The 17,169-nt window shown below is 41.7% G+C and overlaps 1 protein-coding gene across 7 annotated transcripts in view; it reads left to right on the top strand.

The window, feature by feature from the left end:
• The first annotated feature begins 294 nt into the window (after positions 1–294).
• Positions 295–17,169, top strand: part of phf14 (PHD finger protein 14) — a 105,484-nt gene continuing 88,609 nt past the window's right edge. For 5 of the 7 annotated variants that reach the window (XM_046058296.1, XM_046058294.1, XM_046058298.1 and 2 more), the window contains exons 1-5: positions 295–396; positions 498–594; positions 2,082–2,192; positions 2,976–3,736; positions 7,163–7,304. In XM_046058296.1, coding sequence (XP_045914252.1) covers positions 310–396; positions 498–594; positions 2,082–2,192; positions 2,976–3,736; positions 7,163–7,304 — 1,198 coding nt within the window. In that variant the 5' untranslated portion in view covers positions 295–309. The remainder of the gene's footprint in view (positions 397–497; positions 595–2,081; positions 2,193–2,975; positions 3,737–7,162; positions 7,305–17,169) is intronic. The other 2 variants (XM_046058295.1, XM_046058297.1) reach the window with 2 other exon arrangements.

The following is a 17,169-nucleotide window of genomic DNA, read 5'->3' as shown; positions in this document are numbered from 1 at the left end:
ATCAAAGTGCAGTGTTTGAATCTGAAGGATACTTCCTGGCGGGGGATGTTTTCCCTTCCTAGACCTACTGAGATTCACTATTTGTCCAAATAATGTTATTCTTCACCCACCTATACATGTGTACAGACTCAATTGGATATTGGTTCCAAACAAGACGCTATGGTTAGGCCTACATAGGTTTGCGTGCGCCACGTAGTAATTAGCAGGTCACATGTAATGTTTTCTAAGGTGGTGTCACTCTGGCACACCTGAGGCTGAGCACCCATCTCTGGTCCTTGGCTGTGTGGGCTCCGGCTTCTTCCAGTTATAATGACAGCTGGGTATTCTGTTCCTAGTGACCTGTCCCTTACTACCATCTACCAGACTTACGACCTCTTAGGAGACTTCCTTCACAATGTATTAATCATTTTTATTTGTTTACCCCTCTGTCGTTGTATTAATTTCTCTCAAATGTAACCATCTGCTGTCTGTAAGCCTAACTGTCCCCATGGCAACAGCTTCCAGTCTGCACGTCACCGCTGTGTTTCATTGTCCACAGAACATGCTGCTACAGGGACACCTGCCTTGTTTCTTGTAGTAAACACGAACTACAGAGTGAGTGCTGCTTTCCACGTTGTGATTTTACTGCAAGACTTAGCAAGATATTGTTAAATTGGATTTGCACCGATTTAACAGCATAGTTTGCTGGCTCGAACGGCCAATTAGCAGCTAGCCGGCTAAGCTAGCGCAGCTACGTTTTAACTAGCACCTGGTGTTGCTAATAATGCTAATGCTAATTTGTTTTAAGTGCAGTTGGACACTTTCCTGTGTCTGCTATTGTCGGTCTAACCAGATTCTTAGTCTTACGTCTGTGTGAAGCGCGCTTAAGGATCTGCAAAACACAAGTTAACTTACCGTCTTTGGACGTAACGTTAAATTACTACAGCTAGTTAATGCTAGCCACAATTAGCTACCTTGCTTGCAGACAAGGATGTGAAGTGGCGACACAACTGCAGTAAATGTGAAGTGGTTTTGACGAAATCAGTGTGTACCTAAAAACACTATTGGGTTAAAGAGAGTCTGGGTGGTTAACTATAGGCCGAAAGAGCAAGACATTACTAAGTTACAGCATTGCGCAGCCTTTTGCTAACGCTAGCTGCAGAGGCGCAGCGGTGCTCTTTGTTTGCTAACAGTTTGCTATTACAAACACACCGTGCACGCGAGGAGCGTTCATGATTCTCATTTGTCCCAGTTTCAGCATCCGAAAAAATGTCTTCTCGCTTGCAGTAACACAGATCTAGCTAAGACTAAATACTGCAAACCACGTGTTCACCACGATCACTGCTTTCCATCATATAGTGAATGAAGAAATGTAAACACAGTCCCCACTTAGTCCTGAGGCACGGCAAAACTAAAGAACTACAAGTTCATGCACACCCTACAGTCGCTCTGTTTCACAAAGTAAAGTGAAACACTGACTGTGGAGAATGTAATTAAAGCACGATGCAGCATGGTCACGTATTGTAAATCTTGCTAGTGCTGCAAAAACATGGAAACTGAGTTCAGCTAGCTACCATGTCATCTAAGAGAGAACAATTCCTGTCAGACATTTCTAGTGTTAAATTCAGTTCAGCTAAATCCATATCCTGTCTCACAAAGGCACCACAAATCATAATCCTGAAAAGTTGACTCATAGTTTAGAAATGTTGTTCATCTAAAGGAACCATCACTAAACAGGATGGCCACCCTAAGCCCAAATATTAGTTATAGTATAAACATAAGCTTAGTGTTTGATTAGGAACTTTGTACATTTATTCTTAGAGGATGTGTTCTGTATTTTATAATATCATCAATCTGATGTGTTGAGGCCAGACCTCCTTATAATGTCAATGAGTGGGTGTAATCATCTTTAGACAACACTTCAATTACAGGTTTTCCATGGTACAGAGTAAGAAGAATTGTCTAATTACTGCTTTTGTACAGGTAGTTATTTATAGTTGTATGCTGCTTGTCACTGCACTCTAAATCCAAATGTGTTATTCTGCTGCATGGACATCACACCTTACTCAAACATTATTTTATTCTCTGCAACACATTTTTAGTGGACCGCAATTTGAAGCGCCGGCAGGTGAAGCCACTTGCTGCCTCTCTCTTAGATGCCTTGGATTATGACAGCTCAGATGACAGTGACTTTGAAGTGGGAGATGCCTCAGGTAAGCACCGTCTTTGTAAATCTAGCAGCCTTCAACCTATATCATTTTCCATCCTAATTAAACGATAAAAGAAAACATATACAATAGCAGAATATGCTGCAGGCCTACTGAAGCTCCTGATAATGTGTACAACCCCCCATTTTGAGTAACATTTTGTGTATGTTTTGTTTAATACTTTTAATCTTAACAGTGATATGTTTAATCTCTAGCTGGTTGCATTGCACGAGTTTCAGGAGTCACATTCTCCAATTTCAATTTTCCTTAATATCATACTAATAGGCTCAGTTAAGTTTATAAACATAATATTTTTTAACCAGGACCTCTAGTATTTGGATTAAGTAGCTTGTGAAAAATGAGGTGTGTCAAATTAAGTAGGCTACACCTGTGAGATGCATATTTATTGAACATATGATTTATATATTTATATCAAGAATCAGACCCTCTATTGGCAGCCAGGGGAGTTTGTTGGAAATTAAATGAAGAACAAACAATTTGAGCTAAACTTGCAATATTTTTAGTCCATACAGATATTGCACCAAGCAAATTACAGTCCTCACATCAGTTTTTTCAAAACATTCACAGCCATTGGGGAGACACAAATAAGCAAAGAAGTACACAAAACAATCATAATTTCTTTGTAAAAGTAATTTTAATTTCCGTTTGACTTTAATCACACCTGCCTACACAAAGTCCCTACAGATGCTGGAGCAGCAGCTAGGCCTTTCAGAGTGACCTCAGTGTGCACTCTTCTGATTCCCCTGTCATTGTTCTGTGTTCTGATAGGATCAGACGGCACAGGCAACGGCAGTGATGAGGAAGGGTCTAAAGGCAGCGCTGCAGGCTCTGAAAGTGACTCGAACAACGCTGGGTCTGCAGACGATGGTATAGATGAAGAAGAGGCGAAAGACCTGGCCGCTGAGGACAACTTAACGGAAGATGAAGAGAAGGCCAAACAGCAGCCCTCCTCAGACGGCTCCACCAAAGACACGTCCGCTGTCACCCCACCCAAAAGCCGCCGCAGGAGCAAGAAGACTTCAGAGCCTGAGCCTGCTGTAGCTGCTGGCACTGAATCTACCTCAACGTCAGGGTCTGGCAGCGTGAACGCAGAAGAGTCTCAGGCCGAGCCCAAGAAATGGAATTTCCGCAGGAACCGCCCCCTGCTGGACTTCACCACTATGGAGGAACTGAACGAGATGGACGACTATGACAGCGAGGATGATAATGACTGGAGACCCACAGCAGGGAAGAAGAAAGGCAAAGCAGCTGCTCAAAAAGGAGGGACTGAGGAAGAGGAGGGTGGCAGTGCTAGCGACGATGACGACGATAACGATGATGATGATGATGAGGACGATGACGAGGACGACGACGACGACGACGACGAGGATGATGATAAGGAAGATGGTGATGACAACATCAACAACAACAACAACAGTAGCAGTGATAGTGACAAAGAGATGAAGAAGCCCAAGAAGAAGGCTAAGAGCACAAGTACTTTTGATGAAGAGCTGACTAACGACAGCATGTCCCAGGGAAAGGGCAATGAGGTGAGTGCAGCTACAGTCTCACAGGGCCTGACTTCAAGTCTCAGACTTCAGGTGCAGCTGAAATGAAGTAGCATGTTTGGGTACCAAACTCAGTACTTTTAAGGGTATCAACCGAATTACGTCTGTACTACCGAGTACCGATTCACATAAAATCAATCTGTGCCATATTTTGGTACCTGAGAGTAGGGTTGGACAATGTCCCCAAAATTTCCATCGGATGATGTCTACCATGAAAGATCGGGAAGGACAATGTCATCAGGTGCGCGGGGGTCTTATGTGCATGTGTTCTCGGGCGAAAATTTGACTATTAACTTGGCGGTGGATATTTTACGCACGGACCAGGTAAAGCAGCAGGGAACACACAAGGTGCAGATGTTGATTTCAGTTGTTTGATAGGCTACGTCATTAACAAGCCGACCTGCGGCTCACCTGCTGCCGTGATAACTGATCGCGGGTGGAAATATATGTTTAATATATGTGTAAGTTCTCAGTCTTTTAGGCGACTTTATAAAAGATACTGCTGATGGAGAAAATGGAGCAGACGGCGGGGAGAGAGAGGCAGGTGCAACGCATACTTAAAAACAATAATAAGAATGTTCGTGGTCATTAAAACCTGCTTTCACAGGGTGGTATAATGTGAAAATTTGAGGTTTTACAATCACGATGCCGGCTCAATGTCGTGATGTCTGTCAGCCATCGCCAATGGCATCGTCTATCGGCCCAACCCTACCCGAGAGTGCATCAGGATGAGAAAGTAGAAAGAGAGAGAGACTATAGCTAATTTCATACAGAGATCACTCCATCAACGCCTAAAGAATATCCACCAATATGCCACATTCGCTCATTCATACTCAACAAACGTATCTGGCATAATCCAGCGACTTTGTGTGTTTTCACATACCAATCCAGCTTTCTGGAACCATCGGTGTAGACAAAGACCATTACGTGTAACACCGGCATGCGGACTGTGGCTTTTCACGCAGACATCCTTCTGGCTTTACTTCCAACGTTCCCGTCTCAGAGACGGATTCAATTTAAAATGTTCTAAATATAAAACAATGTTGAAATTGAGAAGTTTGAACTTTGTCCAAAAGCACAGAAAAAAGGGTTCCCACGTGTCCTGGAAAACCTGGGAAACGGTTGAACAATTTTCCAGTCATGGATAACACCTGGAACATGAGAGAAAAAAAGTTACATTTCTTGGAAAAACTTGTGTTGTCCTGAAAAATTATTTTAACATGCTGTTGTGGCAGTGCTGTGAACACACCCCGGAGTCACGTCACAAACAGCACAGGTTGGATACCATTAATTCAAGTGACCGAAAGTCGGAATATTATCAGTTGCATCATCCTCCAAAGGTAAATATTAGTCACTGCTCGCTTATAACTGTGTCAGTTTTTTTTAAGTTTATAATGTTCTCTTCTCAACTTGTTTTAAATGGTTGAATAATGTTAAATTGGTTAATATGTTTGGTTCCGATGCTGAGCTTGACATGCTTGCTAGCTTGATTTGCCTGGTTGTGTTTTTCTCTGGCTCGGAGCAAGGGTTTCAGGTGTGTTTGGCATCGTTAAGAAAGTTGGATAAGAATGAAGAGGAAGCCGGTGTGAAACGATGAATGGGAGCCCCCAGCTGTATGTGCAGCAAACACGTGCTAAATACGCAATGCTACGTTACGATTAAATGCAGTGTAACACGTGGGTTGTGATTACCTTTGTTAGTAAAAGTTCTAATATATGGTGTGATAACTGATTGTACCACCGCTTGGTCTCTTTTCCTCTTGTGACACATTCTTCAGAACATCAATTAACTTTTGATATGTGCACATCTACGAAGTAGTCCCACTTTTTTGAAAGTATTACACTTAGAATGGCGTTGTGACTGTGGTCCGATGGACCTACAAAGCTAAGGTTCAACAGAATGCTGACATTTGTTAGTAGTGGTGGTGGCAATTTATAAGAAAAAAAACCCTTGTCAAGCATAGAACACAGCAGGCCTCCCAAAAGAAACAAAAAAATACAATGGCAATAAAAAATATCATTCAACACCAAAGATTTATTCGCTGACATTGTAAAATGCAGCTGCCTCACAGTAATGTTTGCTTGTGAGGCACTGCGGATGAATTGAACTTTTATACCCCAGTGTAGGGTCAGACTGTGTGGACTGCGTTCAAATTCAGTAGAAGAAATTTGCAGATATTTCACATGTGCTAAATGGTGTAGCCCGTATGCTAAACATAAGGGCTACACCATACATGCACCAAACAACATCGTCTGTCCTTGTTTGTAAGCTTCAGTTACCAGCCTGCTGGCTCAGCTGTCAGTCAAACGTGGACACAGGCAAGCCCGCTTAGAGGTTTGAAGGCTAAATGAGAATTTCAGATGTAGCTCCAAAGGAAGAACAATTGTTTTCTTCCGTTCAATAATAAAAACATTAACATATTTAGTTTTGTAATAAAAAACTACACTGAGAGCCTCTACCTCATGGGACATCAGATACTCCGCTAAACTGCCGCTGGTCTGCTACTGCAACCTGGTATCATGCCAAAGCGTAAAGTACACACAGTGTCACGCATGTGGCACGTTCTCATTCCTTGGTCAGTGTCACTGGTCAGCAACAGTAAATATGCAATGTCCAGTTGGACTTTAAGAATAAAACGTAGAAACATTTCAGGTGATGCTCACAACTTGGTTGTTTTAGGAGAAGATCAGGGCTAAAATAAGACAAGCACTTAAAAAAATCAATGCTGACTTTTGAATTCACATGGGAAATGAACCCCTGTCTTCTGTGTGAAAGTCCATGGGTTTGACCCATTCCTTTTAGTTTTTATCCTTAAGTACATTTAATGCCAAAAAGAGTAGAATTTTGAGATGTACTTTTCAGTAGTTGTTACAGGCTTGAATTGATGAACCGTTGATTAACTTGGCTTCACATTTTATTCTGGCCTCTGCTTGTTTCTCTTCAACACAACACCTTATTATCTCAATCAAACCTACTAAAACAAATGTATATGTGACACATATACATTGTTATGAATATGCTTGGCTGGTGAGTCAAAAAGTTAATTTCGGACACTGTTATTGATCTACTGAGCATAGAACCAAATGCAGTTTCTGGCCTTGTACAAGTTATGTAAACCACTGCAGCTGAATTAGGTATTTGGCCTGCACATTGGCTACTTTTTGTAGCACTCCATAATACCAAACAACAATATGAGTCACAAAGTCACCATATAATCCAATGAGAGGTTTAGATGGTATCAGAGTGATTCCAGGAGAATTTCTGCCTTTGTTATAATCGACTTAGCACAATGTCCACGAGCATTGTGTAGAGGATTTACTAACTGCCAGTTACTGGATCTGTGGTCAGATCAGGGGGTTGGGGTGTGGGGGCATTGGATAAGTGGCTTTACTGTGGCTCTGTTTCCTGATTCCCCAGGATGCCTTGCTGGACCGTTCCCAGACCTGGAGCACTCAGCACATCCTCATCTGCTGCGTCTGTTTGGGAGACAACAGCGAGGATGCAGATGAGATCATCCAATGTGACAACTGTGGGGTGACCGTGCACGAAGGTAAGCTGCAGAGTTAGTCCAGTATAGTGTGTAAAAGATTGATGTCTAAATCAGGGAGCCGTTCAGGTATTTGTCATGTCTACTTCGTAAAAGTACACTCCTCAGAACAACTGTTCTAAACGAGCCTAAAAAGTGAACTGTGACCTCAACCAACAGACTTCTCTTCGACTACATGCTTTAGGGACTTACTTTCCCGTGAAGTTGGCGGTATACTCCCAGGCTGTGTATCACTACCATTGTGGAGCCAAGACAGCAAACAGTGGTGGTTTTGCTGAGCAAGCAGCCACTGGTAGCCAGTGCAGGGTGGGAGAACGTCTGCTGCTGCATTCTGGATGCTGAGTGCTCGATCCAGAATGAAGATGTGGACCTTTATTGCTTGGCAGCCTGAGGTCCATTTTGTCCAGACTGGACCTTTAGAAGCAGACTAATGTCCGAGCTGGGCCTGTATAGCTAGGATCCCAGCTCTCTTTCCTCTCTGAGCAATCACAGCAGAGGTAACACCAGAAAAATCAGATGAAAAACATAAATGCAATGCAAAACGGCAATACAGTGTTATATGAATTACAGCAGGGAGGCAATTTGGAAATGTAAACATGTCTGGTAACATGTAAAGACAAATGAATTCCCTTCTCAGGCCTATCCTGTGGATAACTGTGGTTAACATATTTCCTATTTCAGCTTTATCAGCTGAGTGAGTCTGGCTGCTTGGAAACAGAATCAATGACTTTGTGAGCTCTCACAGACATCCATAGTAGGTTGACCATGCGAGGAGGGTCAATCAGTTTTCAATCACTTCATTTATTAATGTATTTCCCCTTGTTGTACTGATTTAAAAACACCAGACAAAGCAAGACAGACTGAAAAGAGATGCCTGCAACCATCATTATTCATTATTTAAAAAACAAAATCAAACAACGAACACCATTCGCTTTACATCATTTGAAGCGTGCAACACACACTGTTATGCAAAACGAGTCGTGGGGAGAGGTAAAACTGCTGCTTTGGAACGTTTGTGGAACCAGGGTAATTCAGAGTTTTCAGGTGACGTCCCTTGGAGGGCAAAAAAAGACGTTATTTTCCACTGCCCGCCAACCAGGAAGCAAGTGACACTGTTACTTTGAGTTGGTTGCTTTTGCGTTGCCAAAATGCTGGATGGTTGTTGTGCTTTCAGATGCACTAATCGAGGAGGAGACAGGCCTGGGCTGTGTTAGGTGAGGGATTCCCCACAAGGTAAATGCAATCATTACCGCAGAGGAGCGGCGGCAGGGACCTGGTGGTTTTTAACAGTAGAAATGTGGCAGCGGATGCTGTAACGTTATATTGATCGTAAGTGCCCACCACTTGCAGTTTGTGTTGATATCTTTCTTTTTCTTAAGTTGAGAGGTGATCCAAATAAAAATGTAAGTGCTTTTGCGACGTCTCTACGGGGGAGTCGCGCTGTCAGCCGCTATGTCTGTTGTTTCGTACTGAAAAAATATTGACAGTTAACAGGCATTCATTGAGTTACATAATCTACAGCTACCATGTTCACATACATGTGATCAGAGATAACGCGCATAGCATCGTCCACTGTGATTGGCTGAAGTGTATAAGGGTTTAGCCTTGAAGCAGCAAACACCTTTGAGGTGCAAGCAGGACTTGTTAGATTATCTCAGTCTTGCTCACAAAGTCTCTTATGACACACACACACACACACACACACACACACACACACGTACTGAACAGTGGAAACCTTCCTAATCACCAATTCTCCATAGGCAGACATGAGATATTAGGAGCAGGTCTTACATTTATCTTGTTCATTTGGTTGGTTGATATTTTCTTCCTCTGAGACATGTTTAATCTCCCCGAAAAGACACAGAAGGAAGACTAAGTGGTTTGCAGTGGAGGTTTTAGAGAGAGGAGGCCGTGGCAGCACTTGCGGCCAGTTCCTATCTTCGTCTCCAAGGACATGAATGGTGTTCCTTTTTTCTGGGGCTGTAAAATATGCGACTTAATTCTAGCAGTAAGTTTTGAGTTCCTGTGTATTTGTGGTCAAAATGGATAGATCTATTGTGCTATTGGAGATTTTATTCAATAGGTCAGCTATTTTTTTGTCATGATATATGATCAGATCCTTGAGATGTACAGCACAGCACTTCATCTACCTGGATTTCTGTTCACATTCCATAGTTGTCTGACGGTAAATGGTTAGATTTAAAAAATAATGTATTCCATTTTCAATAGTCCTGCAAATTAATTGAAATGCCACCACTCATGTCAGCATGTAGGAATAGATCCAGTTAATCGCCATGAGGATGATTTCTTATCATCCGGGGATAAATTGGGCTGGACCCCGTCAGAGCTGAGTGGAGCCGAGGTTCGTCTTCTCCATCACATGCAGGGTTGCAGCCTCTCACACCTTTGGCATTAGTCCCCCTCTTTTACGCTCTGTTTCATGCTCTTACACCACCTAAACAAAAGTCATGCCGAATCAGACTAGGTCCACCATCAGCAGTCTAAATTTTAAAACAGTGCTTTGCGATAAATCGAAAAATCTGTGACTGAGCAGTTAACTTTGACATCTCACCTTAAAAGACACTATGGAAAGAATATTACTGACTGAATAAAGTAACTTGTTTTAAAACCCATGTCCGTAATGTTTACATATTATTTTAACCTACTACTACAGAATATATTTCCTCTTATGCATATTCTTTGCCAGATTCATAAAGTGTGTAAGCATACTGAATGAGGAGCTGTATTCCTTCCAGTTCCTGAACTGTGTATTTTAATCCAGTCATTTTTAAGTACAGCAGTGTGATCTATGGTGTTGCTAGTTTTAATGAGTTCAGGCCTTTCCATGCATTTATTTGGTGGAGAGCTGAGCTGGAATCTTGCTACCTTGGGATCTCGCTATTTGATTATAAAGAATTGTTATGCTGAGGCAGGCTAGTTTGACCTGGCACTGAAAGTATGTCCTTTCCTCCCGTGAGCACAATTGTTGATAAGGCCGTGTTTTATCAGAAATTAATTTTATTTTATACATTTTAGAGCATACATCCTAGAATGACAGAAAAATGCTTGTGTAGACAGTAACAAAACAGTGTGTGTGCTGACATACTGGAGACAGTGCTCCTCCAATAAAAGCAAATTCTCTGTGTAAAGTATGTTGGCTGCGGCTTCTCAAATTTTTGGATTTGCTTCTTTTCTCTGCTTCATATCACTGTACAGTAAACATTGCATTGTTCTGACACTGCCCATGCTCAGCAGCCTGCCAATGAGGCCTCTGAGACCAACGGAGGCCAGTTTGACGACAGGGAATACAGCACTTAAGTGATTTACAGCAGGGCCATCAAAGACACGGCGGGAACAGGAGAGGCGTCTAGTGGGAGAGGCGTAAATTTGGAACAACTTAATTTGTAGGGAACGAGGTATCAACAAGATCATCCATCATGCCTGTGATTTGTTCTTGTGAAGTTATTATAAAAAACAAAACAAAAAACTTTTCTTTCAAAAAGTGAGATAGACAAGACATTTACATAAGATATCAACAATACCGGCAGAAATATAAGGAATACTGGAAAGAAACACAAACAAATCCAGCAACAAATTCCAAAACAGACTGAAGTGAAAAAAAGAACACATGTAGAGGCATGGGTTCATACTTCCAGGCCAAGGAAGCTATTCACCTTAAAGATGCACCGATTGATCAGCCGGTTTTCAGCTTGATCAGCCGCGACCTGTGACTGGCGCTGTGACAGACTCGCATATCCCATCTTGTGCTGGTCATATTTAACCGAATGCTTTGCCGCACGTTGGTTCTTCCATGCCACAGCTTCACAGACCGCAACCGGCTATTATCACAGCCATACAGACACCCTAAACCATGTCAGTGTGCAAGTTCTTCACAGTGAGTGAAGAAGACTCAAAGCTACCGATATGTAATACCTGTAAGGCCAAAATAAGCTGTGTTTACCCACACAGACTGTATTTGGGCAGGCCGCCCAGGTTTATTAACTGCTCCAAAGTATATTTGGTGACCCACTTTTCAGAGAAACAGAGAGAGACAATATTTGGTATTATGTTTGAAGACTCAGACATGGTTGATATTTTACAAGCACGGACCACGTAAAGCAACCGCACCTGTTGGTGCCGATGTCATTCAGAATCATGTTGGTTTTGATTGTTTTGCAAGGCTCCGTCATTACCAATCCTCCACACCCTCTTGTTGCTGTGAAAACGGAATCACAGGTGAAAAAATTGGAAACAGGAATTGTGGTTTTTGGCCAATTTTATTAAAGGAGATTTTTCCAGTGATGCTTTTTCCAGTCCCATATTGTAGTTCTGTGACTCCTGTATGGCAGCTTTGCATGATTCAAAGTTCAAAAACATAATTTTCTGTCTTATACTGGCTCTCCATGTAGGCCATCATTTCAGCCTCTTTCTGAAACAAGCTGTAGATGCTCCTGTCTCTTTAAGCCCACCCCTCTCAAAGTGTCTTCTGATTGGCCAAGACTTGAAGCATGTTGCTAGGCTGTTGTTGTCGCTGAGTGGTACAGACAGACTGAGTGTTCCTGTGCTGAGCAAATGACCATATATGGAACACCGGCGCCATCTAGCTCCATATGTCGTAGAACGGAGCCGTTGGTAGAAAAAGGTGGTTTTGGCTCACAGGGATTTCTTTTAAATACATTTATCTCATTATTTGAAGCTTTGGCCATATTTAACATGAACATCCAACATTGTAGATAAGTCATAAAATATGGAAAAGCATTAGAGGTCTCCTTTAAACATAACGCTAACAGAGCAGAGACATACAGGGAGAGAAAGACAATGGTGAAAATGGTTGCGATAACAAATGTTTTGGTATTGTCATGTTTATTTCTTTTGTTTGCATTGGAAAAAAAGCCAAATCTGAGACAATCCACGCAGAACTCTAAAAATGGACTAGACAAAATTATTGGCACCTTTTCAAGGTAGGCCTTATAATTGTGTTTCAAATCACACGTACAACCAGGTAAAATGGAGAAAGTTTGACTCAACCTTTAGTGTTGTGTGTCTGTGTGTGCCATACTGAACCTGGACAAAAGAAAGAAGAGAAAACAGTTGTCCGAGGATTTGAGAAGCAAAATCTTGGAAAAGCATTGAAAATAGGGCTGAACGATTTGGGGAAAAATCTAATTGCAATTTTATTGATATTGCGTTTACGATTCCATTTTTTTTTTCTTTTTTTTTTTTTTTTAAAGCTTAGCTCTATTTTTGTCGGAAGCTGCATCAAGCAGTACAGAGCAGATGAACCGGGCAGGAAGTCAGACACATGATTCGTTCGGTTGTCCTGTTCTCAGAAAACAAAATGAGGCCTTCAAAGAAAAGAAAACGGTCCCTACAGTCAAACATGGTGGAGGTTCACTCATGTTTTGGGGTTGCTATGCTGATTGAGCTACTGGATGTCTTGACTGTGTGCGTGGTATTATAAAATCTGAAGAATACCAAGGAAGTGGAGTGTAGGTGTTTGTCTGAATTTAAGTAGTTTTGTGAGTAAACTCGTAAAGCTCCAGTTCCTGAATCGAACCAATGTGAGGATGATACCTTGTTTCAGACTTCCAGCTGGTCTAGTTTGCATTCACAAAGGCTCACAAACTCAAGACGGTCCAGAAATTGCAAACAAAAGCCATGTGATGCAAATGTCCTTAGATTAGTAGTCTTACAGTCGGTGGGTAAAAAGACAACACACCCCTCCAAATTTCTACCTGCATAGCGTATATCATGGAGCACAGTCAGATTCATGTTGGTTTAGGTCTGGAGTGCATGTCAGCCGACTTTAGAGGGCCGCGCATATGAACGTGTCATAAGACAGCGGGTATTAAATCATTTAATAATGGAGGCATTTTGAGGAAGACACTTATAAACATCCAAAAATCAAAAAATGGGCTCCTACAAATAAAAAGGTTAAAAGCAGGCTATTTTTACATAATTGAGGGTCTAGCCAAGAGAGAGGAAAAGGCAATATCCATCTGTTAAGCGAGCAGGGAGATTAGATCATCTGGTACTGACAATATACCAAAAATAGCAGTTGTAGGAGAAGGCGTAATACTACAGCCATAAGTCTTGGAAATAGTGTCAAAACAGGGGCACGCTTTGGGCAAGAACACAATGGTAGATGGTCGCTGGGGTCTGTTTGGACCTGTCACATATAGGGCTTAGTTTTGGAAATTTTCTCACACATTTAGCTTTAGAGTATTGTAGCCAATATAGCACTTTGATATGTATTAAGCCATGTCTTGAGCATATAGAAGAGAATGAACCTTAGAAAGAGCCATGTCCCATTCCTCATCTAACATCGGGATTCGTAGATCTTCTTCCCATTGTTCTTTTAATATGAAATGAAGAGGGATTATATCTATCCACAATCTGAGCAAGTCCCTGATTTATAAATAAAAAATAAATGCCGCTTCTGAAACAAACTGCAGCGCATCTGGTAGAGCTATTGTCTAGATTGGCTGCGATCAGCTCTGGCAGCATGCAGGTGGAATCCATTCTGTAAAAACACCAATTAAAACACCACATAGCCTCTACACCTTTGTGTATGTGTGGGAGTTAAGCCAAAATGATTGAGGCCATGTCCATATATTGTACGGTAAGTCAATAATGTAATTATAGTGACAGGCCTGTGTGTGTGTAAACCATCACAGTATATATATTTATGTGCATACCTGTGTAATTCTGTTGCTACCCGTACCTCTCACTAAGCACACACGTTTATTACATTAATGCGCAACTTCAGGATTATCTTTCAGATTTTACTATACTGTATTCTCTGCAAATACTAATTTTTTTGCTGATGACACACAGCTATACCTCCTAACTAAGCCCGTTGTCTTAAATATGCTGCGCTCTGTATAGGACTGTCTGGCTGATTTTAAAAATCTATATATTTGGATTTTGGACTATATGTTGGACAAGACACGATATTGGAAACATCACCATGGTGTCTGAGGAATTGTAAAACAATCCTGTCCTACATTAAAGAATCAGTATGTTGTGATCACAAAGTACCTTGTTCAATGTTAAGATAAGGTCAAACAAGGAAGGACTTTGAGGCAGAGATGAGCTGTCAGTGTCTGGAGCTTATACCATCCAGTCTTGCAGCTCGACTTCACTGCTTCTCTTTGTTGTTGCGTTTGCACCACTGTCCGGACACCATCACTCCCTCTCAGACGAGAAGAGAGGCTGACATAAAAGGTAGGGACACAAGACCTGAGTGAGAGATCAAAAGCTGCAATGGGAAGAAGTCCACAAAGCCTGCATCTACACCGAGCACAAAGAGAAGTCCTGTTCTTACCAGTCGGCCTTTTGATTATCAGACTCTTGCCGGTCATACACGCAGACATCATTACCATACCACATGCTCTCCCTGTGCTTTTATTTGCTTTTGACTGTAAATGCTAAAGAAGGCCCTGATTGGCACATTTTCATGAGTCAAGCTCTGCTGATTTTCTCTTATTCAGTAGTACATACAGGCCCCTAATTTTGACATTACAGGTCAACAGTTTTCTCTTACGAGAGTTATAGGTTATTGTAGAAAATCTGAAATATTTTATACTACTAATACTTTATTAAAAGGTATATATCACCATTGTGCTGTCATCCCTTTCTGATCCATTGATGTGAAAGTGATCAAATCATCTTCACTCAGATGTACGGTAAACATAATAATTTCCCCAAATGTGCTATCCAAATGTGCAAACTGAAACTTGTTCAGTTTAATACTAAGAAAAGTATGTCTTTATTAGTCTGTCTGACACGAATTTCTGACTTCCGTAACTTCTCTGTGGCGCTCAGCCTAGAGCCCTAAACATATTTGAAGACCCCTCAAAAATAAATAGCTGCGTTTTTTAAAGGCTAAATCTTTTCCTAAAACAGCTTGCCACTGTAGTTTTTAACAAACGTCACTCAAACAGGACGAAATGGTGCATTTGCTAGGACTATTTTCACCAGTGGCCAGATTTGGTGGTTTAGTGAGTATTTCTGGATGGCCACAGGATGATATATGTGAGATTGCCCCTGTCAAAATAAACTACAGTGTGTAATGTAAATAAGCAATCCAGCGGACTCTTTCTTGGCTCGGATTCTGACGATGGCCAGAGTACTACACTGGTGTCAGGGTCGCAGCACAGCGGAATCTCCGCAGCAATGGGGAAAAACGGCAAGTTGACCTTAGTGGATCAAGAGGTTCGGACTTCAGCGGTTATCCTCTTCTCGGTAAGAACACTGTAAGCAGTATCTTCGTCTGCACGTATGAGACTGCTGTGTATAACGGTCTCCTTCCAAATCTGTACTCAGAAGGAATAAAGAGTAACATGTTGAACTTGAAGTTTGAAAAAAAAATACAACAGAAATCTCATGTTGCAGCTTACACCAGTAATGGAAAAAGCAGGGGGTGAGCGCTTTTGTGAGGGCTTAGCCAATAGAAACCCAGTGTTTTGGTTTCAACTTAAAAGTCACACTTAGGCGTGAATTAACGGACAGGGAGATTTTGGCACTGTTTACTTTGTTACAGGCTTTATGTGTTACACACAAGCTGGTTTGTTAAAGGTCCCATAGTATGCCCTCTTTCAGGTTCATACTTTTAGTTTGGGTTTGTACTAGAAAATGTTTAAATGCTTTAATGTTCAGAAATCACTATTTTTCTCACACTGTCCATTGTAGTACCTCTGTTCAACCTCTGTCTGACCATTCCGTTTTAGTGCCTGTCTCTTTAAGGCTCCCCTCGTGGCCCGCATCCTCACTCTCTTGCCGGTGTGCTTGATGGCTATGAAAATAACGATATGGGGTACAAAATTTGATGAATTCAACGTCTGTCAAACTAAAAATGAGACAATAATTAGATAAAAACTAAACAACTATTAGACGCTGTTAGAGTGTAGTATTTCTGGTGCCTGGGTCTCACTGATTACAGCACTGGATCATATTTTATGGAAAATATTTTCTGATAGACAGATGGCTGTACTTGTTGTCAGCAATTGCTTTAGACACTAACTACTGCTAACTGTAGCTGCCGCTAGCTAGTTAGCGCTGTTAGTCATGCAGCTAGCCTATGCCTGGACTGGTTATATATTACAAAGACTGAGCTGGCAAAAAAGATGGAGCATGTTTTGTGGAGCCATATTGGAGCTAGCCGGACTTAACCTCTTGCCCTTGCCACATGCTGTGGAGGAAAATGGAGGTAGAAATAGGCAGTATTTATGTTCATCTTGGGTAGTGAAATTCTGAGTAGTTCTTCCGCTTTTGAAGGTCAGGACGAAGTCCAGCTGTGGCTTAATTGCCCCGGTGGAATAATCAGCAGCTTGATTGGTGTATCCTGCCTGTGAGTTGATCTCAAGAAGAAACCAGTGGCCTTTAAAAACTGAAAATATATCCCACCAGCCTCTGAAGATCAGAGTTCAAAATAAGTGATTCACCATGACACACAGCAAATGGTCTCTCAATCAGAAAAGGACATGCACCCACTAAACAAAGTGTATAGCTGAATAAACAACTCCGTCTGCCCCAGTGTTTGCTTTTGATGGGCTGCTTGACTCCCTAGTCTGGCACACAGTGACGGGCATGCAGAACATTGAGCTTTTGATTTGTGAGTCTTTCCCATTGCTCAAAAAGCCCAAAGGCTGGTTGACTGAATTAAGAGTTTGAGTGTTATCTCCCCAGCGGAGGCAGGGTACTGATTGCTGCACTCATTGGTAGTGAAGAGCACGTCTGTCTGGTGTAATAGCTGCCATAGAAACCACATCAGCCAAGTAATTGTTTAGGCAATGTCAGAAAATGAAGAGGACAACATTAAAATTCGTTTGCTTGGCTTCTTCTTGCTTTAGTTTGTTGTGCTGCA

Source organism: Micropterus dolomieu, linkage group LG09 (genome assembly GCF_021292245.1).
Source record: "Micropterus dolomieu isolate WLL.071019.BEF.003 ecotype Adirondacks linkage group LG09, ASM2129224v1, whole genome shotgun sequence".
NCBI lineage: Eukaryota > Metazoa > Chordata > Actinopteri > Centrarchiformes > Centrarchidae > Micropterus > Micropterus dolomieu.
Note: the sequence above shows the minus strand (reverse complement) of the source record. Positions and strands in the feature narration are given on the sequence as shown.